Raw genomic sequence first — 21,432 nt, 5'->3', positions numbered from 1 at the left:
TCTTAAAAGGGATACACATCAAAAGCAAATCTTTTTTTATATATACTTTATTAACAATATTCCATTAAATACAATACACATACCTGCGTTGTTTTTATTTCTCTGTAATTACATGTGATTATATATATATATATATATATATATATATATATATATATATATATATATATATATATATATATATATATATATTTTACTTAAGTAATCAATGTGAGCCTAACCACTGTAAAATAAGTCATCAGGTTAGTTTAATCATGCTTTAACAATATTTTTTTAATTCTATAATAAAATATATACATTTTACATTATTTATATTTACATGACATAATGATTTCTCTTAAGTCCCAGTGAAGAAGCAAAATGATCAATCTGTCACTCAGGCAACGGCTTTCTCTCGAGATGAAGACAGTGAAGACGTCGCGCGAGGACAGAAACACTGGTCTAAGTTAAGACCCCTCAGAAAATCGTTCTGTGAAACGGACTTAAGACTCAGTCATAACTAACTCAGCAAAAGAGACTTAAGCCAGTTTTTTTGGTCTAAGACTTACATATAGCCCCTGGTGCTCAGATTTCAAATGAATTGTCTGTGAACAGAAAGCATGGTTGTGGGAGGGAGTCTGAGATGGATAACTATGATTCTGTTAAGATGATTTTATTTCCAGCTCCTGAATAAAGTTGTGAAACGTATTCTCCATCTGATTTATGACCTATGATGTAGGAATTCCTTAATTTTCTTTTATACACAGTAAGACCAATCTATTTTATGGACGTCTCCAGACTGAGACCACCTGAATTCAATTCACAGTTGTTTTATGGCTAACATTCCATATGAAAGCAACAGCAGTAGAGTTCCCTTACAAAAGTTTGCCAGAGTAAATTTGCTTGGGTATTTTCCATGCTGATATGTACATGTTTACAATGCTTTACATATTGTGAACCGTTGTATTTGTGGTCAAATGTACCATGGTGTCACGGTGCATTTAGTCTGCTTTAATACACTTTGCCACTTTGGCATTCCACAGTAAACGTTTAAGCACAAGTGTTTAATTTTAATATTGTGTAACAGTAATCACATTTTATAGACAGAAAAGTTGAACTGTTGTAGATTCACCTATAGCCTGTTTTTTTAATCCTTTTAAAATTATTTCCTTTCAGGCACCTGTCTGAACTGCCAAGGCAGCACAGAAGGACCCCTCTGTGAAAAATGCAAATATAATTTCTACAGGCCCAGTGCTGCCCTTACAGACAGCTGTGAGCCCTGCCCCTGTTCCACGGTGATGTCCACAGGCAGCTGTCACATTGGTGAGTTTGTTTATTAACAGACAATACCATTAATATACTACATAATAGTCTATCACTAGGCAGTGAGTAGACTGTATGGCAGATTACCTGATGAAGAGGAACATATTTGAAGGTGTTTACAGTGCAGCTGGTGCAAAGGAAGATTCTGGTAGAAGGTCTGAGCCAAACACAGCTTAGATTATTACAGGTTCAGAAACCCGCAAGTTGCAGGTGTTACATGTTATAGTATCGCAGGTGTTTAAGTCAGGACTGCAGCAATCTTGCTTGACCGGAGCTTTTCAAGGACCAAAGTATAACTTGTTTCGATGAGTGAGTCCTTATTTATTTATTACTAATTTTGCATTATAGTTACATGTACAGTCATCCTAGTTATACAATCATCATTCTGCTTCACCGCAGAAACTATGCCCTTGTTCAGAAGGCTGTTTTGGCTTGGACTGTTGTTAAGATGTGTTGACCTTGACGTGAACCACACTAAGCAGTTACAATGGTACTAATCGGTAAAGAAAAAAATTTAAATGTTGCATTATATTGAACTAGTAAGACAAATTTGCAAGTCAAGTGCTGTAAGTAGAAATTGTACCTGTAGATGTAAAGACTGGAATAGAAGTGCTGAGTTTGTTTATGTTTTGGCACTTTACATTTGAATGCATAATGTAATAGTTATTTTCAATGTTGAATTTTTACAAGATGCAAAAGAATATGTGAATGTGAATTCTATTTCTGGTTGTGTTGGCTTGGGTTCCCTTTCAAGTATGAAATGTTATTCCATTACCAGTCGAGATATACCTCTGTGTAGCCAGAATGACCAGGGTACTATGTCAAAGCTGCTCGTAAGAGCCCCCTCTGCGTCAGGCACAGAGACCCCGCCCTTGAGGGGATTAAGTGCTGCTAGAAGGAGAGATCAGCGACATTTTCTCCTCAGCCTTACCTGGCAAGGAGACTGCGTCTGACCGTCACAGTTGTTTTGTGAGCAGTTTAATTTTTGCTTCCTTCAGGAAAAGTATTCACGCTTCTAGTATATATCATACTTTTTGCATGCTTTCTGCACCTGTACCCCTTGGTTCTGGTTACTTCCCACCACGCACTTGTGCACCGCTAGCTGGCGGGTTCCCCCGCCCCTTCCCTGGGATCCAGCTCCCCCCTCTGGGCGCTCTCCACGCTCTCCGCTCCTTGCTGCTGAGAAAAGGTCCTCCAGAGCCTTTTCTTCTAAGATAAAATGATCTCCCTCTAGCGCCAAAATTGAGAGAGAGTAATATTTGTAATACTAACATTAGGAAAGAAAAGTAAATATTTCTTTTCCTCCTTCTTTCAGTCTAGGAGTATTGTTCAGCGCAGGAGTGGCCTGTCTCCCTGTTGCTTGGCTACAGATCCTGTGCGCACAGACGGCCCCTAGCTCCAGCTGCTTGACTTGATCAGCAGTTTTTCTGCTCTTTAAGAAACTTTAGTGTTAAAGGCTATATTGCGCTGCACTGTGTGGTGTTAATTTTATGAAAGTAATTGTAACATAAATCATGAAGCTATCTCGAGACAAGTAAGCATGTTTTTGGATATTATCTAAAGACATGCATGAAGTTATGTATAAACAATATTTTACTAAAATTAACTAGGGTTTTTTACCTCTATATCCATCTATCTCACCATCAAAACTACATTCATATTTAAGTGCAATGAAAAGTTACACTGAACGTATGAATATATATTTTACAGTAATCATCAAATTCTGGCTATAAATATGATTGATTCATTCGGTGTATGATTTAATGTTTAGACAATATTCAACTTTGATTCAATTCAATGTTATCAAGTATTAGTGCTGTTCAACAGTCAAAAACAAAACAAGCAAATCTTGTAGAAAGTAATACCTTTTATTTGAAAAGTTACAAAAATAAAAAGTAGATTGTATTAGATTGTAATAATTTGTTTCCAATGTACAATAAAGTATTATACTAAGCATGTTTAAGAAAAATTAACCGTATTCAGTTATAATTAGGGTTCTACATAAATTCAACATTTAATAATGCATTCATATATTTTATCCTGTAATAATTCAACATATGCTAATATCATTACTTCATACTCAGTTTAAGCAGAATTAATCATACAATCGATTTATGCACCATGGAAATTCATAAGTTGTTTAGTTACCAGTACTTAAAAGTGAAGAAAATGGAAACCGTCTCGTAATGTAGAATTATATAGCTTTCTCCATGTGGTTAAAAGTCGAGAGAGTCTGAAGTAACTTCCGTATTCTTTTGTTTACTTCTTTGTGTAATTTAGCATATTTTTAGATTTAGTAGCAACAAAGTCTTTTGTTTATTCATTGTCTTTCAAAAATCATTTTCCAGCAGCTGTTTTAGTTTTCGTTCCTTGAAGTTGGATTGTTACTGCAATGTTGAGTCTTGTCAGTGATTTTCAGTACTATTGTACACATTCAGATATTTTTTGTATAGCTTTGCCTTCCAAGAGACATTCAGAGAGAGAGAGAGAGAGAAAGACAGTTACTTTCTTCATTGTTGTTGTTGTTATTTATTTCTTCGCAGACAACCTTATCCAGGGGTAAATAATTACGTTTGAGAGTGATTCTGACTAAGCAGTTAAACGTAAAAATATTTGGTTAAGAGTAAATTCCATTAAGAGTAAGCAGTAAGTACAGTAAATGGATAAGAACTATTTCAAATAAGAGCAGTTACAAAAAACCTGAATATGGTTACCTTTTAAGAGTAAAATCAAGTACAAGATACAGAAAACATATTTATGATTGGAGCAGTTCAAGTACTGATACATTTGGCTGCCTGTGGCAAAGTGGTTAACAGTGTGCAGGTGCAGGAGTGATGCGGTGATCAATGACAGACAGACAACGATCATTCAGTGGCAGTGGTCTTTTATTTATAATCTAAAGTCTGATGACAAATGGTAAATAATAATGAATGGTAGTACACAAGTCTGTGTACTACACAGTTTAACCCAGGGGTTCGGTCCTGGAACAATAAACACAGTCTTTAACCCTTTGCGGTCCATTGTCGGACTGGGTCCGACATTGCAATTATTCCTCACAGGTCCTTTGTCGGACTGGGTCCGACATCATTATAGCAACGCAATAAACGGGTGTTTAGTCGTTTTTTCTCCGGAAAAAGCCGAGAAAACCATTCAATTGCCGAGTGGGAGCGACAGGAGCCGAGACAAGTCGGGAAAAAAAATAAATAAAAAAAAATGGCGTATTTCATGAATAGTCATACATGGTATCAGGTATCAGATAATGGGGCGTTCATAGTAAACAAGCTGGCTGAGTGCGTCAGCGCACTGAGACTATCATGGACATTTGCAGAGCTTTTTTCAGATGTTATAGTAATAAAATAATGACTTGGATCGCATTATTGAGGAGTTTGGTGATAAAACGAGTGATCGGGAGATGATTTATCGATATGTACGACTATTAATTATTATTATTATTTATTTCTTACATAGCTGAACGCTATAGCAAACGAAAGGGTGGGGCGGGGCTGGAGATGCCTAGTGAGTGCTTTGTTGATATGCAGGGCCATTTAAACCCGTTTGACTGTGAAAAAATATACTTTTAAACAGCGCGTATAAAATTAACTGCGCGTGTGAAAATTAATTAGACCTGGCGTGCCTGACGCGCGATTAATAAATGGACCGCAAAGGGTTAACCTCCAGGATTGCTGCGTCTATGATTGCAGCAGACTTGAAGGAATAATGATGTGGAGGTCTGTGAGTGCAGTACTTTTATACCCTCGGGGGCGGGCCATGACAGCGTCACAGGCTCTGCAAGCAGCTTTCATATATCATATTCAGGTTTCTGAGTCTTTAGGAGGCAAATTATGACTAAGTCCCAATTAAGTACATGAGTAGAGCGCCGCCTGAAACAATTAAGTTCACCTCGACGCTCTTCTGCCGCTCCGAGTGGCTCTGGTGCACCTTGGTTTCATAAGGAGCTCCAGCGGCAAACTGAACTAAGCTGCACGTAATGATAATATACACAAATGATATGCTAAGTATCGTGTATCCCACAATGCTAATCATTCATGGCAGAGACCACAGAGGAGCAGCAAGCCAGGAGCCGTATTCTTGAAAGTAAGAAAATAGTTTAGATCTTCCTAAGATTGTTCTTAAGTTCAATTCTTTAATTTTTTTTAAGATCGTCCTAAATTTCTTCTTAAGAACTTAAATATTTTCTTTAAAAAAAAAAAAAAAAATCCTGAGTAATATAGGCCTAAGGCAAACTGAATTTAAAATCATGGTTTTCTTAAGGGTAAAAACAGTCGCTAAAGACTGAAAACCTTTTAAATTCAGATGTAGTATTATTATTATTATTATTATTATTATTATTATTATTATTATTGTTATTATTATTGTTATTTACAATAAAGGAGACATAAATGATGGTTAAATGTGATTGAATCTTGTTTAGCTGTATTTGTTTGACACGAGCGAACTGCGCTGTGTAGGCCTACTGTTATTATTATTATTTATTTCTTAGCAGACGCCCTTATCCAGGGCGACTTACAATCGTAAGCAAATACATTTCAAGTGTTACAATACAAGTAATACAATGAGAGCAAGAAATACAATAACTTTTGTTCAAGTGTGACAAACCACAATTCAATAATACAGCAGATAAGTGATAGTTACTGTTCCTGTTATAGTTACTGTTCTCAGTAATTCAAAGAGTTTTTCTTTATAATAACCAGATGTCATAATTTGTCTATGATGCAATTTTATTTAAGACACCTTTGGAATAAGTGCAATACGCTTTCGGTTCGCCAGTATGAAACCAATTGGTTCATTGAATTTAATGAAGTGTGGCTCTAACGCATACTTAATTTCAGTTGAGTTCGGCACACATCTGGAGCATCCATCTGAAACTGGCCTTAGGATGTTTTGTCATGGAAAATGCAACACGAATTGAAGTCATAGAGATTGATTTCATTAGATCTGAACATTTGCTGAACTTGCTTAAAAGCACAGGCCACAGAGGACAGGTGTTATCCCATGAGATAAATCAGCTGGTACAGAACATTATTAAAGGGGAAGTCTCATTTATCGTATTTATCTCACAGCCTCTTGGCTGCCGTTAGTAGGAGCCACCAGAAAATGCTGTTGTAGTATATGTGAAAAATACCATATTTACACCAAACCAGGACTGGACATCGGCTGATATCGAGAGAGGGATATTTTACTAGATAGAATGCTTGCCCACTGTTTCCAAGCATGTATGAATATGAAAAAAATGACAGTTTCAACTGCAAATACCTCATTTTTTCCTACATAATCCTCTGGCAAAATATAATACCACCCTTCAATTTCCCTTCTCATTAGCCTTCTCCTTAGTCCCTGGGGATGCTTTGTTTCTGTTCACAAATATCCAATTGTTTGTTGCAGTTGCATTTGTAGTTTGGGAATTTTATTTTTTTGGTTTATTTTTATAAAACCATAAGAAAAATGTCGAATTCAAATGAAAACTGAACGGTTCACCTTGCCCTGTCTTCCTTTGACCTAGAACTGGTTGAATGGGTAAACATTGTATTGGGTCATATTATTCAAATCTAAATGTTTTATAAAAATAAAGGGTTCAGTTGGTCTCGTCATCAATCTTAGTTTAATGTTAAAAAGAAATGCTTTATTAACGTTGACTCTGCAAATAGCCTGAGTACATAAGCGGGGAAGCTGAAGGAAGCACGGTTGCCATAGCAACAGTGGCATCTGGGAATATTCTCTATGGAAGCACTTTGAGACACATGCCTCTTGGCTATTCTGAAGGAAAAAATATTGGTACGTGTTTTGTTTATAAATGCTGAAAAATTACCCTTTTATACACTGTAATGCAGTAAATACACACATACGTGGATGCCTTTGCCACAATAACAAGCAATCTACATCCCCACCACAGCAGCAAACACAAAAATTACATCCCTGAAAAATAACTACATCCACCATATGTACAGGATATTAGGGTGTGTGGAGTAGGCGTCTGGCGATTCTGCTTATGGAGAGCGCACTGTCACTCTCATGAACTTTGCAGTTTTCAACTTGTCGTATAATTGAATACTAATCAGGGAAGCACAATCCTCCTGGATGTTTTAGATATATGAATGCTCCGGTAAATGTGAAATAATAATCGCCATATTCATACTTTGACGTTTTTTGTTTTATTTATTAGGCACAGCTGCATTTTAGTAACACCAATGCCATCTGGTTGAATGTGTTTTCGGTGATTGTACTGTAGAACATCCAGATTATCCTGTGTCGTTTCTCGAGTCAAAAATGAATACATTTCTTATTTGCAAAAGACAGAAAAACTACAGAAAGTTATACAGAGTCTCTAGATAATCTTTTGGCTGGCTTTAATAAAAAGATTGTTAGTTATTAAAGTTTTGTCTTGAGGTTAATGTTTTTGATTGTTGTTGAAGCTGACACCCTGGGATCCTTCAAGAAGCTGCTTGATGAGATTCTGGGATCAATAAGCTACTAACAACCAAACTAGCAAGATGGGCTGAATGGCCTCCTCTCGTTTTGTAAACTTTCTTATGTTCTTATGTTCTTATGATGTTGTGAACATTTGAAATGGCACACATTATGAGATGGGAAGTAAATGGTAACGTGATAAACATTTACAGTGCAGAGTATCTTGGATTATTTATAATAACTAATAAAAGGTGAATATGTGTGTTTCCAAAGAGATTCATTTTTTAAGAATGTCTGTCTTTTTAAGAATGTCTATTTGGTATTCTGTCCTAAACCAGCAGTGTGTCAGTCCCAAACTGTTGTGGAATAAATTATTAAAGTTGAAAACCACTGCCTTAGAGTGATGTCAAATAAACAAGCAGGCTTGGCTATTTTAAATGATCCAAGTCTGGGTTAATCCACCATGCCACTGGTAACATCGATCCACGCATTTCAATTGCCAGGCACAATATTTTTGTTTTTACAAAAAAGCAAGACCTTAAAAATATTACACCTGAATCAGTTTGTTTGTTGCCAAAACTAAAATTGCCTCCTCTTTTATGATGCCCAAGAGACATTTACCTTTGTTGTAAAATGGGATGTTGGTTTAGAATTGAAGGCGTGTTGTATGGATTGCACTATACATAGTGAGAGTATAGATTAGCCATCAAGTACCCTGGCTGGGTATCTATGCCTTTTGTCAGTGATATTGGCAGAAGGAATGGAGGGGCCATAATGGAAAAATCAGTTTAATAATCAGAATTACAATAACAAGGATGCTGCTGCCACCGATAACCTTGTCTGAGAACATTTTGATTGTTTGAATTGGGATTAAGTTGGCACAAAAGGCAACCTAATTTACAGGAGTGTTTGACTGCTAGTTGGAGCTCCAGATAATAAAGACTGCACTGAGTATAATGGTAGAGTAGTAGTGTAGTATGTCATTCTGTTACTGATTTGAGATGAGCTCTCACAATTATACAGTATACACACACACACACACACAATTCTAAATTGCTGTAACGTACATTCAAGGGAAGGTTTTATATTCCAGAGATCATGAAGTTTTTTTTTTTTTTACTCATGCATTAGACTTCCACTTTCAACTGTGCCAAGCAGGGCCCTTTAACTCTTTCAGCACTGTAAGTAACTGCAGAAAGTCATCCCTACTATAGCTAATGCAATAGTACCAGTGATGGTACTATGCAGCTAACATGTGACTGTTTATAGAGGCATATCCAAGGCCGGGGCTGGGTAACTGGTCTACTATATGGGCTGCACAAGCATTTTGAGTGGAATCAGTGCTGACAGTAGCCTGACTTCAATATGCAACCAAGTTGGTATAGATGTGTCTTAAAAGAGATATTTGTGAACACAGAAGGAAGGTGTGGGTGTTGCTTTTAATATACCCTTTGTGTCTTTGAGGTTAGTACTCAATTAGATTTAATGTTGGGTTTAAAAGCAGATTGAGACAAAAGGAGATTTTAAATGAAGCACCAAATTATAAAACAGAAGGACATGAGCCATGTGTACCAGTGAGAGGGCATTGAGGCATGTCCCTTTGTTTACCAAGTACAGAGGTGGGCTTGGCAATGTGGTGTCAGTTCCTTGGCAGGGGTAGGGAAATGTGTTCACTCCTAAGACTGATTGTGATGCCTTCTGAAAGCTATGCTATTTCCAGACAGGGCTCGTGGTTCACTCGGTATAATTCTAGCCCTGAGGAACCATTCACTACAGAATGCACTCCAGGGCATGGAGCTCCAACTAACTTACGGATACCACAAAATCTCTGAAGTCAAGAGATATTTTGCTCAAAATAGGTAGTCAAGAGCAGTTAGATTCAAGAAGACCTGTGATCTGCTGGTATAATAAAAGCATGGCATTTTATTGCTAATAGTTTGCCAGATAACGTCTATGTGCTTTCATAGTTTATACTAGTATGGTAGATAACCTTTTCAATTAGTGTTTTGAATAGGTATATTTTAACTTAATATTCTTGCTCTAAACTGGTAAGACCTCTTTTACAGCCAGGACATGTGTATTTCCAATGATGATGCAAGAGAAATTGAATTTTCATCTCATAGGAAATAAGCAGAGTAAATGGTCCTGAGCAATCCTGACACGGGGCACAGAGTGGTGTGCTAGTAGTGTGGCAGGTTTTAAGGTTCATACATTGATTGTCATTAACATTGCTAAGGAAAATTAACTCAATTATGTAGCCTTCAGAATAAACCAAAAATGCTTTTCAAAATACAAAGAGTTTGAGATCAATTTAATTAAAGAAAGTACATGTAGAATACATTTTTAATTGGAAAAAGATGACTTATTGTGCTGTTTGTTGAAATCCACTTACATTAAACAAGTTAGCATATGGACTTCAGTTGCTGCTGTGATGCGCCCATCTGCTGGGAGCCACGTTGAGCCAGCAATATTCTGCAGCCAGCAATACAGAACCTTCTGGCAGCAGAACAGCCCTGAACCATAATCAACCCATCGGAACATGGCAACCATGTTATGTACGGTATATACATGCTATATGCATGTTGATGATACCCTGCTGTTGTTGCAAATGAAAGAAAGGAAACGAGGCTACATACTTCACAGTACACTGCCACCCACAAAGCAAACAACTAAAAAATGTAACTCAAAGTGCTCTCAAATATCATATGTAACATTATCATAGAATATTTTCAAGTTAATGAAATAATTAGACACTTTTAAAATCCAACTATTGAGTGTTGAAACAATTGCCCAGATTTATTCAGTTCTGTACTCCAAACCAGCAGCATTATTAAGCATTATTTTTTGAACGTTTCCCATAATAAAAGCATAGAAAAGTGCAATAAATGCAATAAAACCACACAACAAACCATTGTAAACTATGGTAAATGCATTAGTATTAACTTGCACATTTACCACAGTAAACTTTTATAAGTGCCCTCTGGTCAATGAAGTAGAGCAAAACAAGCTCCTGGTGTGTTCTTCAACCGAAGAGTATGCAGAATATCTTAATTCTTGTGCACATCCTTATCCAGCTAAACCGCATGGTGTGAACAGCTTGTTTCAGCTGATGGGGGTCGTATAGAGAGTACTGGGTTAAAAAAATACAATATTTCTCTGAAAAGCACAATTAATATGTCAATATCACACAGTTATTAATATGAAATCTGAGGGATTTTAAACATAATTGTGTAATTTTGAAATATTGCTTGGCATGCATTTTCTATAATGAAATGTCTGTCACCTTGCAATGTATTATTCTTCTTATTAGTCATTCCAGTGAGACGAGTTCATATTTGGTTTTGTAACATTCGTCATATTGACTGCGATGGCAGAAGCCATGGTAAATCCTTCATTTTGGCAGAGTTGTTACCTGCAAATGAGTAGCATTGCCTCAAGAAGGCTTTCTTTGCGTTCCAGAGAAGACATTTTGGAAGATGTGAAGCTTATTCATTTTTACAGTGTGGTGCTGACTTTATATAAACACTGCACGTTAAATGTATTGGTGACCTTGACTTTGATCCTTACCTAATATGCCTGCAAAATATTGCGGTTATGTGAAATGTAGGCTTCTGTTGTATAGAGGGTCAGTGATATTGGTGCCTATGTGGAAGCAAGTGAAAAGGGAAAAGCATAAACACAGAGATTAAAAAAACTTCCAGTGTATAAAGCTAGAAAGGAACAACAATAATTAAGAACCCTGTGAGAGAAGCCGGGAACCTATGTAATTGTCAAGCTGTTTTCTAATGCTAACTTTGTAATGTTAGTGTTATAAAGACTTCACAGGCAAAATCTAACAGTACCCTTCCCTTAGACCTGGGACCTGGTTTGCCTGATAAAACCAGGGTGCAGGTCAACGTGAAGATGCATCCAAGTAGAACTGAGTTCAGAACAGGTGGAGGTCACTCTTAACCTGTGATTTACTGAAGCTTTCCATTGAGGCTTTATTGTGATTGGGAAGTTCATTTTACCTAGCTTATTAATATTGACTAAATATTTTGTGTAGCTTGTTCCACATTACTACTACTTAATCTGGAAGGGTGTGGCTACATTCCTTTTTGAATTGGCTCAGATTGGTGCAGGTACTCTGCTAATTGCCGTTGGATCTATAAATTGGTGTCTGAAGAACAGCCACGCTGTTGTTCGTCACCAATTTCTAAGCTCTCCACCAATCCGGCTAACCTGTGAGAGGCTGCTGCTGGTTATCTGTATTTGAGGTTGTTAGCCTGTGAGAGGCTGCTGCTGGTTATCTGTATTTGAGGTTGTTAGTCTGTGAGAGGCTGCTGCTGGTTATCTGTATTTGAGGTTGTTAGCCTGTGAGAGGCTGCTGCTGGTTATCTGTATTTGAGGTTGTTAGCCTGTGAGAGGCTGCTGCTGGTTATCTGTATTTGAGGTTGTTAGCCTGTGAGAGGCTGCTGCTGGTTATCTGTATTTGTCCTAGCTAGCCTGTGAGAGGTTGCTGCTGGTTATCTGTATTTGTCCTTGTTAGTCTGTGAGAGGCTGCTGCTGGTTATCTGTATTTGAGGTTGTTAGCCTGTGAGAGGCTGCTGCTGGTTATCTGTATTTGAGGTTGTTAGCCTGTGAGAGGCTGCTACTGGTTATCTGTATTTGAGGTTGTTAGCCTGTGAGAGGCTGCTGCTGGTTATCTGTATTTGTCCTTGTTAGTCTGTGAGAGGCTGCTGCTGGTTATCTGTATTTGAGGTTGTTAGCCTGTGAGAGGCTGCTGCTGGTTATCTGTATTTGAGGTTGTTAGCCTGTGAGAGGCTGCTGCTGGTTATCTGTATTTGAGGTTGTTAGCCTGTGAGAGGCTGCTGCTGGTTATCTGTATTTGTCCTTGTTAGTCTGTGAGAGGCTGCTGCTGGTTATCTGTATTTGAGGTTGTTATCCTGTGAGAGGCTGCTGCTGGTTATCTGTATTTGTCCTTGTTAGTCTGTGAGAGGCTGCTGCTGGTTATCTGTATTTGTCCTAGCTAGCCTGTGAGAGGCTGCTGCTGGTTATCTGTATTTGAGGTTGTTATCCTGTGAGAGGCTGCTCCTGGTTATCTGTATTTGTCCTTGTTAGTCTGTGAGAGGCTGCTGCTGGTTATCTGTATTTGTCCTAGCTAGCCTGTGAGAGGCTGCTGCTGGTTATCTGTATTTGAGGTTGTTATCCTGTGAGAGGCTGCTGCTGGTTATCTGTATTTGTCCTAGCTAGCCTGTGAGAGGCTGCTGCTGGTTATCTGTATTTGTCCTAGCTAGCCTGTGAGAGGACACTGCTGGTTATCTGTATTTGTCCTAGCTAGCCTGTGAGAGGCTGCTGCTGGTTATCTGTATTTGAGGTTGTTAGCCTGTGAGAGGCTGCTGCTGGTTATCTGTATTTGAGGTTGTTAGCCTGTGAGAGGCTGCTGCTGGTTATCTGTATTTGTCCTAGCTAGCCTGTGAGAGGCTGCTGCTGGTTATCTGTATTTGTCCTAGCTAGTCTGTGAGAGGCTGCTGCTGGTTGAGCAGAACAGTGTTGGGTCCAGAACAGGGGTAAGTCACTCGTGCTATAATTTTACCCTTTATTTTTATTCAGTTCTCACCATGTTTTCATCTGCTCTCTTCCTTGTTAAATTATTATAAATCTTATTTATTTATTGTCTACCACACACTATGGATTCCGGAATGCGTGCTTTGGTCTGTATTTCTTGTGAAATGTATATGGTGGTCAACACATTTCAATTTAAGGAAGACTTTATTTGCAAGAAGTGCTCTGTCACACACACTTTAGCAGAAGGTTGCCGAAATTGGAATACTTAAAAGCATAAACGAAAATGAGCAGTTCATTGAAAATAGTTTTAACAAAATTAATAACACTTGGTTAGTTTTGGATACTGAAGTTGAGACTGAAAGCGCCTCTGATTTTAACTTTATAAATGTGTCTGCTGCATGTGACGTTTCAGTGCCGCAGCATGACAGTGGAACTGTATGTGTAGAGGGACCTGAGAAGGTAAATATGGATGAAAGGCAGGAAGTGACTGTTTAACTGAAAAAGTACGAAGAGGAGGACGGCACTGAGCAGTCAACATAGAGAGGAGATTGATCTAGCTAATAGATTCCAAGCACTGAGCAATGATGACCTAGTGCAGGATGAACACAGGGGTGAGGTGGTGTTAGTAGGTGACTCAATTATACGCTATGTCGACAGTGATTTTACCTGTAAAGATCCCATAATAGGGTTGTTACCTGCCTCCCTGGAGCAAAAGTAAAGGATATTGAATCAAGAGTGCACAGATTATTAAATCAAGTCTGTGGTCATTGTACATGCTGTGGTCATTGTACATGCTGGTACAAATGACATGAGGAACAGGAAATCTGAGCTTCTGAAAGAGGATTTTAAATCCTTAACAAGACAGCTGAAAAAGGTAGGATGCAGAATTATTCTCTCCGGTCGACTACCTGTTGGTGGTGGTGGGGATGTATTGAGTAGAATTAGGGCCTTAAATACTTGGCTGGCTGGTTGGTGTGCGCAAAAAGAGCTGGGATTTATAAACAACTGGGATTGCTTTTGGAAAAGAAATAGATATTATAGGAAAGATGGACTGCACCTAAATAAGTCAGGGGCAAGCAGGCTAGCTGATAACATTGAACATAACCTAGCAAGGTATTTAAACTAGGAACTGGGGAGGGGAAGGAATCTAGAGAGGCATGTAAAATTCAGGTTAAAGTATCCTGCCATTCCCACTACCCGCTGAGTAAACACAGAGGTGTGTGCTACAGTAACCTCGCCGTGGTTTAATGATACAACTCGTAAGATGAAATATGAGGGTCGTAAACTAGAACGGAGATGGCAGGAATCTAAACTGCACGTTCATTACATCGCATGAAAGAGCCAGCTGGTTAAATAAGGAAGGCTCTGACGTTGGCTAGATCATCATATTATTCTAATTTAATTGAAACAAATAAAAATAATCCTAGATTTCTTTTTGCTACCCTACATACATTAATTAATCCTTCCCCTAATAGTCCTACCCTTGATATTGGCTCCTCTCACAGCTGCAATGACTTCTTACACTTTAAAAATAAAATACTAGACATCAGAAATGGGATTCCACAGGCACCTTCTATTAACCCTTTGATGCCTAGGTAGAATGACCATATTTGGGCTTGAATATGACCACTTTGTGTTTAGCGCTTGTAGTTTGGCAACCTTACATTAGAAATGAAAACCCAATATATCTATGAAAACCCAATATATCTATAGGACCCTAAAAAAAAATTGTTTTTATCTCTGTCACTGAAGTCACATTATTTGAGAGAGATGCAATCAGATTTCATTAGGGTCATCTCTAGATGTACTTCATACTTCCTGCTGCCTTACCCAAAGACATGGCCACATTTATCCCATAAGGCAATTCATAACTTCCTGTAAATAATTCCTATGGCAGAGGCTCACTAAAGCAATGCTCAGAAGAGAGGAGTTGCAGTCTGGTGAGCGAAATGACAAAAAGTAACCAACACCATAACAACTGACCTCACATTGAATTGAACGCCTCTTTTGATCTACGCAGTTACAAGCATGTGCTATATCAGGAGAAACATGAATTGAATCTTTTTATTCTTCCAGACCAGCTGTATGTGTAATTAAAGCGTTTTAGAACTGAACATATGCACACTTGTATTTGAATTAATTTCTGTGCAGGGTTTTATCAGTCAGAACATGTTTGCTGTCCTTACCAGGCAGGATTGGATGTAGGACATGCACATGTTCTGCATGTAAATACCTGATTAGCTGTGTGGCCTCTTCTAGCTTGAAAGTCCTTGGTAAGTTACAAAGGAAAAGCTGAGCTTTAACTGCATTTATAGCGAGGCAGAATAAAAGTAAAATAGGACCCAGTTCATTACAGTCCCTGATTGCCTTAGTAATAACCTAGCTGTGTCTGACACGGTATGTTCACTTAACCTAATTATGAAGCAGTGAGGGCATCTGTTTTCAGATTTTTTCAGAACACACTAATGCCCCTTAACTATATACTGTATATGGTGGTAGTGTTGTTCTGCATAACAGAATTTATAGAAAATAAATAAATAGTTTTTTCAGATAATGGTGACATTGCTGCACTCATGTATTTATTTTTTTGTTTTTAGATTTATAGTGAATCATATTTCTGCCATTGCTCTAAAGGCAGCTCGGATTATTCTGTAGGCATACATGAATGTAGAAATTCCTTATTGATTACTGTTATATACATTAGGCTCCCTAGTTTAAGGCGCCACCTGCTGGCCACATATTAATACTGATACTATGCATTACCAACAATACCTGTGTTGAGTGAGGGGGTGAAAACAATAATGAAACGCAATAGGTACAATAAGCGCTGGCAGGTTCTGTATTTCAAGCAAAGGTTGTGTGTGTTTTATAAAAAATTATAAATAGAGTAATGTTTGGGTCTGAATATATTATAACACAATAATATGTGCCTTGTTTTTTTGCTATGACAAGTGCATTACCTGCCCAAAACCAAAAAGATCTCTGTACTTTTAAAATGTCTCCTAAATTCTTCTGTTATAGGTCTGAACCTTATTGTTTCTGAGTTCTCGTCATTGTTTGGGTGAATGTCGATGTTTTTATTTTAAATGCATTATTTCTTCTTGTAGTGGGCACACAAAGAATACAAGGATATACAGACGTGCTCAAATTTGTTGGTACCCCTCCACAAAAAACGAAGAATGCACAATTTTCTCTGAAATAACTTGAAACTGACCAAAGTAATTGGCATCCACCATTGTTTATTCCATATTTAATAGAAATCAGACTTTGCTTTTGATTTTTTATTCAACATAATATTGTAAATAAGAAAACAAATGAAAATAGCATGGACAAAAATGATGGGACCGCTAACCTAATATTTTGTTGCACAACCTTTAGAGGCAATCACTGCAATCAAATGTTTTCTGTAGCTCTCAATGAGACTTCTGCACCTGTTAACAGGTAGTTTGGCCCACTCTTCCTGAGCAAACTGCTCCAGCTGTCTCAGGTTTGATGGGTGCCTTCTCCAGACTGCAAGTTTCAGCTCTTTCCATAGATGTTCGATAGGATTCAGATCAGGACTCATAGAAGGCCACTTCAGAATAGTCCAATGTTTTGTTCTTATCCACTCTTGGGTGCTTTTAGCTGTGTGTTTTGGGTCATTATCCTGTTGGAGAACCCATGACCTGCGACTGAGACAGAGCTTTCTGACACTGGGCAGTACGTTTCGCTCCAGAATGCCTTGATAGTCTTGAGATTTCATTGTGCCCTGCTCAGATTCAAGGCACCCTGTGCCAGGCGCAGCAAAGCAGCCCCAAAACATAACCGAGCCTCCTCCATGTTTCACTGTAGGTATGGTGTTCTTTTCTTTGAAAGCTTCATTTTTTCATGTGAACATAGAGCTGATGTGACTTGCCAAAAAGCTCCAGTTTTGACTCATCTGTCCAAAGGACATTCTCCCAGAAGGATTGTGGCTTGTCAATATGCATTTTAGCAAATTTCAGTCTGGCTTTTTTATGTTTTTCTTTCAAAAGTGGAGTCCTCCTGGGTCGTCTTCCATGGAGCCCACTTTCGCTCAAAAAGCAACGGATGGTGCGATCAGAAACTGACGTACCTTCACCTTGGAGTTCAGCTTGTATCTCTTTGGCAGTTATCCTTGGTTCTTTTTCTACCATTCACACTATCCTTCTGTTCACTCTGGGGTCGATTTTCCTCTTGCAGCCGCGCCCAGGGAGGTTGGCTACAGTTCCATGGACCTTAAACTTCTTAATAATATTTGCAACTGTTGTCACAGGAACATCAAGCTGCTTCGAGATGGTCTTGTAGCCTTTACCTTTACCATGCTTGTCTATTATTTTCTTTCTGATCTCCTCAGACAACTCTCTCCTTTGCTTTCTCCGGTCCATGTTCAGTGTGGTGCACACAATGATACCAAACAGCACAGTGACTACTTTTCTCCATTTAAATAGGCTGAATGACTGATTACAAGATTGGAGACATGTGTGATACTAATTAAAGAAACGAATTAGTTTGAAATATCACCATAATCCAATTATTTATTATCTTTTCTAAGGGGTACCAACAAATGTGTCCAGGCCATTTTAGAATATCTTTGTAGAATAAGCAATAATTCATCGCTTTTCACAGCTTCTTTGCTTTATTCTATGACATACCAAAGGCATGCAAGTATACATGATAAAATAGCTTTTAATTTCATCACTTTTCAGGAGGAGTGAAGCATTATTTCAATGAGCTGTAAGGGTACCAACAAATTTGAGCACGTCTGTATATATTTTTTAATATAGCACTGTGTTTCTATGGCAACATAGAATATACATATAATTTATATATACACACAGGATTTTCATGTTCAGATATTCATAATTTAAATATTCATTCGGATATTCGTTAATTTTCAAAAACTAATAAAAGCCATTATACTGCTCAGAACGCAGGCAGAGACAGCATAGCAGCAGGGGCAGGGGGGCGTGGCCCCTGTGTGTGCCTTTATTTTATTATTATTATTTGTTTATTTAGCAGACGCCTTTATCCAAGACAACTTACAGAGACTAGTGTGTGTGAACTATGCATCAGCTGCAGAGTCACTTACAATTATGTCTCACCCGAAAGACGGAGCACAAGGAAGTTAAGTGACTTGCTCAGGGTCACACAATGAGTCAGTGGCTGAGGTGGGATTTGAACCGGGGACTTCCTGGTTACAAGCCCTTTTCTTTAACCATGTTACATATTGTAAGGTTTTGCTGTAAAATGTGGAGGCTGTGTGGTCCAGTGGTTTACTACTTCACTGCTAATTGCCCTTCACATATCATTCAGTTATAAAATACGATCAGTTGGTCCAATCTACCATGGCCTACCTCTGTTGCTATGGTAAGACTGTCGTCTCTTTGTGATTGCAATTTCATGATGTCAGTGTTTCTGTGTTTCCAAGTGTGCATAAACTGCCTCAGACATACTAAATCAAGACTTCCCAAAGAAATACATGCCCGAAATGACTGATGTAATGGCCTTGACTTGAAACCCACACTAGCCCGGTTTTAGAACTACCGTCAATATTATGATCAGTATCCTGGAATTTGATGTTGAATAAATTGTTCCTGCATAAATCTTATTAGTAAACCTACAAACTCAGGTTGAAGCGGCTGTACAACCAGTCACAGAGAATTGCGGCTGGGTTTATCCACTGACTGTTGCTAAAACGAACTGGCAGCTGTCCTTATCTGAATCGTCATTGTGTTTGAATTATTCTCTTTATCCGTGATATTTGTATATCTGCGTACAAACGACTTTGCTTCATGTAGCTATAGGCGACAATTGTGGAAATCAACGCGGTCGTGTCACATCACTGTGCCATGTTTACAACGCAGTGCACTGAAGCTTGTCGTGGTTTGAACACTTTGTGCATCAGAATAGCCCATCACAACAATAGGAGGGGCTGTAAAATATGACAAAAGTATTTGGAAACATATTTTCTATTGAAATAAGTCTATGTTCACTTTCAGTTCACCACTGGTACCCACTAAGAAATGTATGTTAGTGAATAATACAAAATAATTTATGAACTAGTTATTTTCACATTAAATACAATAGTTTCAGGTCTCCAGGTGCCCATTTAATTTCTTTAAAAAATATATTTACATTGATAGCTGAGTACTGTATATGATACAAATAGTTTAAAACAATTACAAAAAAAGAATCATGTCCTCGTTTCATTTGACCTTTCTTCTTTAAAAAAAATATCTAAATAAGCTGCCTTAGATAAATCTCTTATTTTAATTTGGTGATCCCTTAGTGTTAAATGTATTCTAGAAGTATATTTTATCCTGCAAAGTTTAAGAATAAAATCAAGACAAAGATGAATGCTATCTGTTGCATATGTGTGATGGCTATATAAGGTTTTTATAAGTATGTTACTTTATCACAGCTATTACTTTAATGTGTCAGGGCTCGAATTACTGCGGGGCGGGGGTGGGGTCGAGCCCTTTAAGTTTCTCCAAATAGTTTTATTTCCAAGTGTCATGTTTAACATGTTTAAAGCTGACAGGTATCACTTTAAACAGAAAGGAACCTGTTAAAAACGTGATTGTATGATGACATTTCCTGTCTTGTCTATGCACTTTTTCAGTACCAATCAATGATAATGAGAAAGCGTCTCCTGACAATCTGAAAACTTCTCTGCGCATTTTGCATAGACTAATGCTTATGCTTATATTAAGGAAGATTAAATAGTATTCCTTTCATAAGTAAAGAAGTAGCAACATTTTGATCATAAAAGCAGTACGATTTAATCTTATTACACAGTGATCCATGTCTCAGCCTGTACTGTTGACTCAAATATATAAACTCTAGCCAAGATCAGTAAAGAAGTTAGCCTTCTTAAAATGCATAGCTATCTAATTAAGATGGTCAGAAGACGCTTTCTCATGCTCATTGATTTGTTACCGAAAAGGGCAGGAAATTTCATCATGCAATTAACAAGTTTCAATATTATATGAGATCAAACATTCCCAAAGTGAAAATATAAACCCTAGAGCTTCCCCGTAGCTTGGAAGCTGGAAGTTATCCACAATATTTCCATACTGTCCCAATTTAAGGACTTAAAAATCTAGTCACCTTAGGTAAGTGGAAACCTTTCAGAGCAGATTGTTCCAACTCCTGCTTGTCATTTTTAATAGTATACCTAAACAAGGGAAGTGTTTCTCCACTCAATTTTCAAGGGCATCTTTTTTTCTGTGCTTGGAATATTGTCTTTTGTCAACTTAACTCTGTCAACTCCTTACTTTTCTTTGTTCTAGGCTAATTAGATTCAGTGAGCAATACCAGTTGGGATAATAATGTACTCTCAGGGCTGAGACTACCAACACTGAAGCCAGGGACTTTAGTAGTGCTGCTGCTGTAGTTCCTGTCATTAATCCTGTACAATGGGGTTGATTTAAGCTGAGGTGAACACTTCTATAAATAACCTTCATTGAGGAGTGAATGGCTGTAGAAGCCACTGGCAACACGCACTGGTTATATAAGCCTCTGATTAAAAGTATTCATTAACATCTGACTTTCAGATGAATTTGGGATGTAGGGTACAGATTTAATGGCAGAGATGTTCATTTTACCATCCTTGCCTCATGTCCAGTGCTCCAAATTAGCAGCCTGACACTGGCTCCCTCAGAATCTAAAGCCATAATACCTTGAACAGTCAAGATTCATTGGAAAATATAAATATTCCAGGAAACGTTCTGGTTTGTGCTAATAAAAAAGACGCATATATAGTCTGTGCAATAGAATCCGTTGTAGGTTTTATCCAGAGCTGTATTTAGTATCCAGAGATTACAGAATGCAACAAGCACACTTACCTCACAGGTAAAGGAGATGGCTGTAGCTGATGAAGGATAGCAGCTCTCGGGCTGCTATCTGGTGAGAAGGGAAAAATGCCTGCTATGCCTGAGCAGCTCCATATTTGCTAAGAGTGGTTTAAATCTTTTGTTTTTCAAGGTGACATTGGTTGTTCAAGATTTATGTTGGCCAGAAGAAAAGTTGATCGGGAGCATGAATGACACATTTCATTAAACTGGTTTTATTATTTTTACTAAATATTATCAGCTGCATTGCATCAGTCGCTGGCAGCAAAAGAACAGAGAATGCATAAAGGTAGTCCTCCAGACA

The 21,432-nt window shown here is 38.0% G+C and overlaps 1 protein-coding gene across 2 annotated transcripts in view; it reads left to right on the top strand.

Moving 5' to 3' along the window:
* The window catches only part of LOC117396777 (multiple epidermal growth factor-like domains protein 9), a 153,098-nt gene that overhangs the window by 94,021 nt on the left and 37,645 nt on the right, over positions 1 to 21,432 (top strand). Inside the window, exon 4 of one of the 2 annotated variants that reach the window (XM_059005344.1) lies at positions 1,156 to 1,302. The exons of the other annotated variant lie outside the window; for it this stretch is intronic. Within the exon in view, the coding sequence (XP_058861327.1) occupies positions 1,156 to 1,302 (147 nt within the window). The remainder of the gene's footprint in view (positions 1 to 1,155; positions 1,303 to 21,432) is intronic. 2 annotated transcript variants of the gene reach the window in all.

Source organism: Acipenser ruthenus, chromosome 31 (genome assembly GCF_902713425.1).
Source record: "Acipenser ruthenus chromosome 31, fAciRut3.2 maternal haplotype, whole genome shotgun sequence".
NCBI classification, from domain to species: Eukaryota; Metazoa; Chordata; class Actinopteri; order Acipenseriformes; family Acipenseridae; genus Acipenser; species Acipenser ruthenus.
This window is presented reverse-complemented; position numbering and strand designations above follow the sequence as displayed.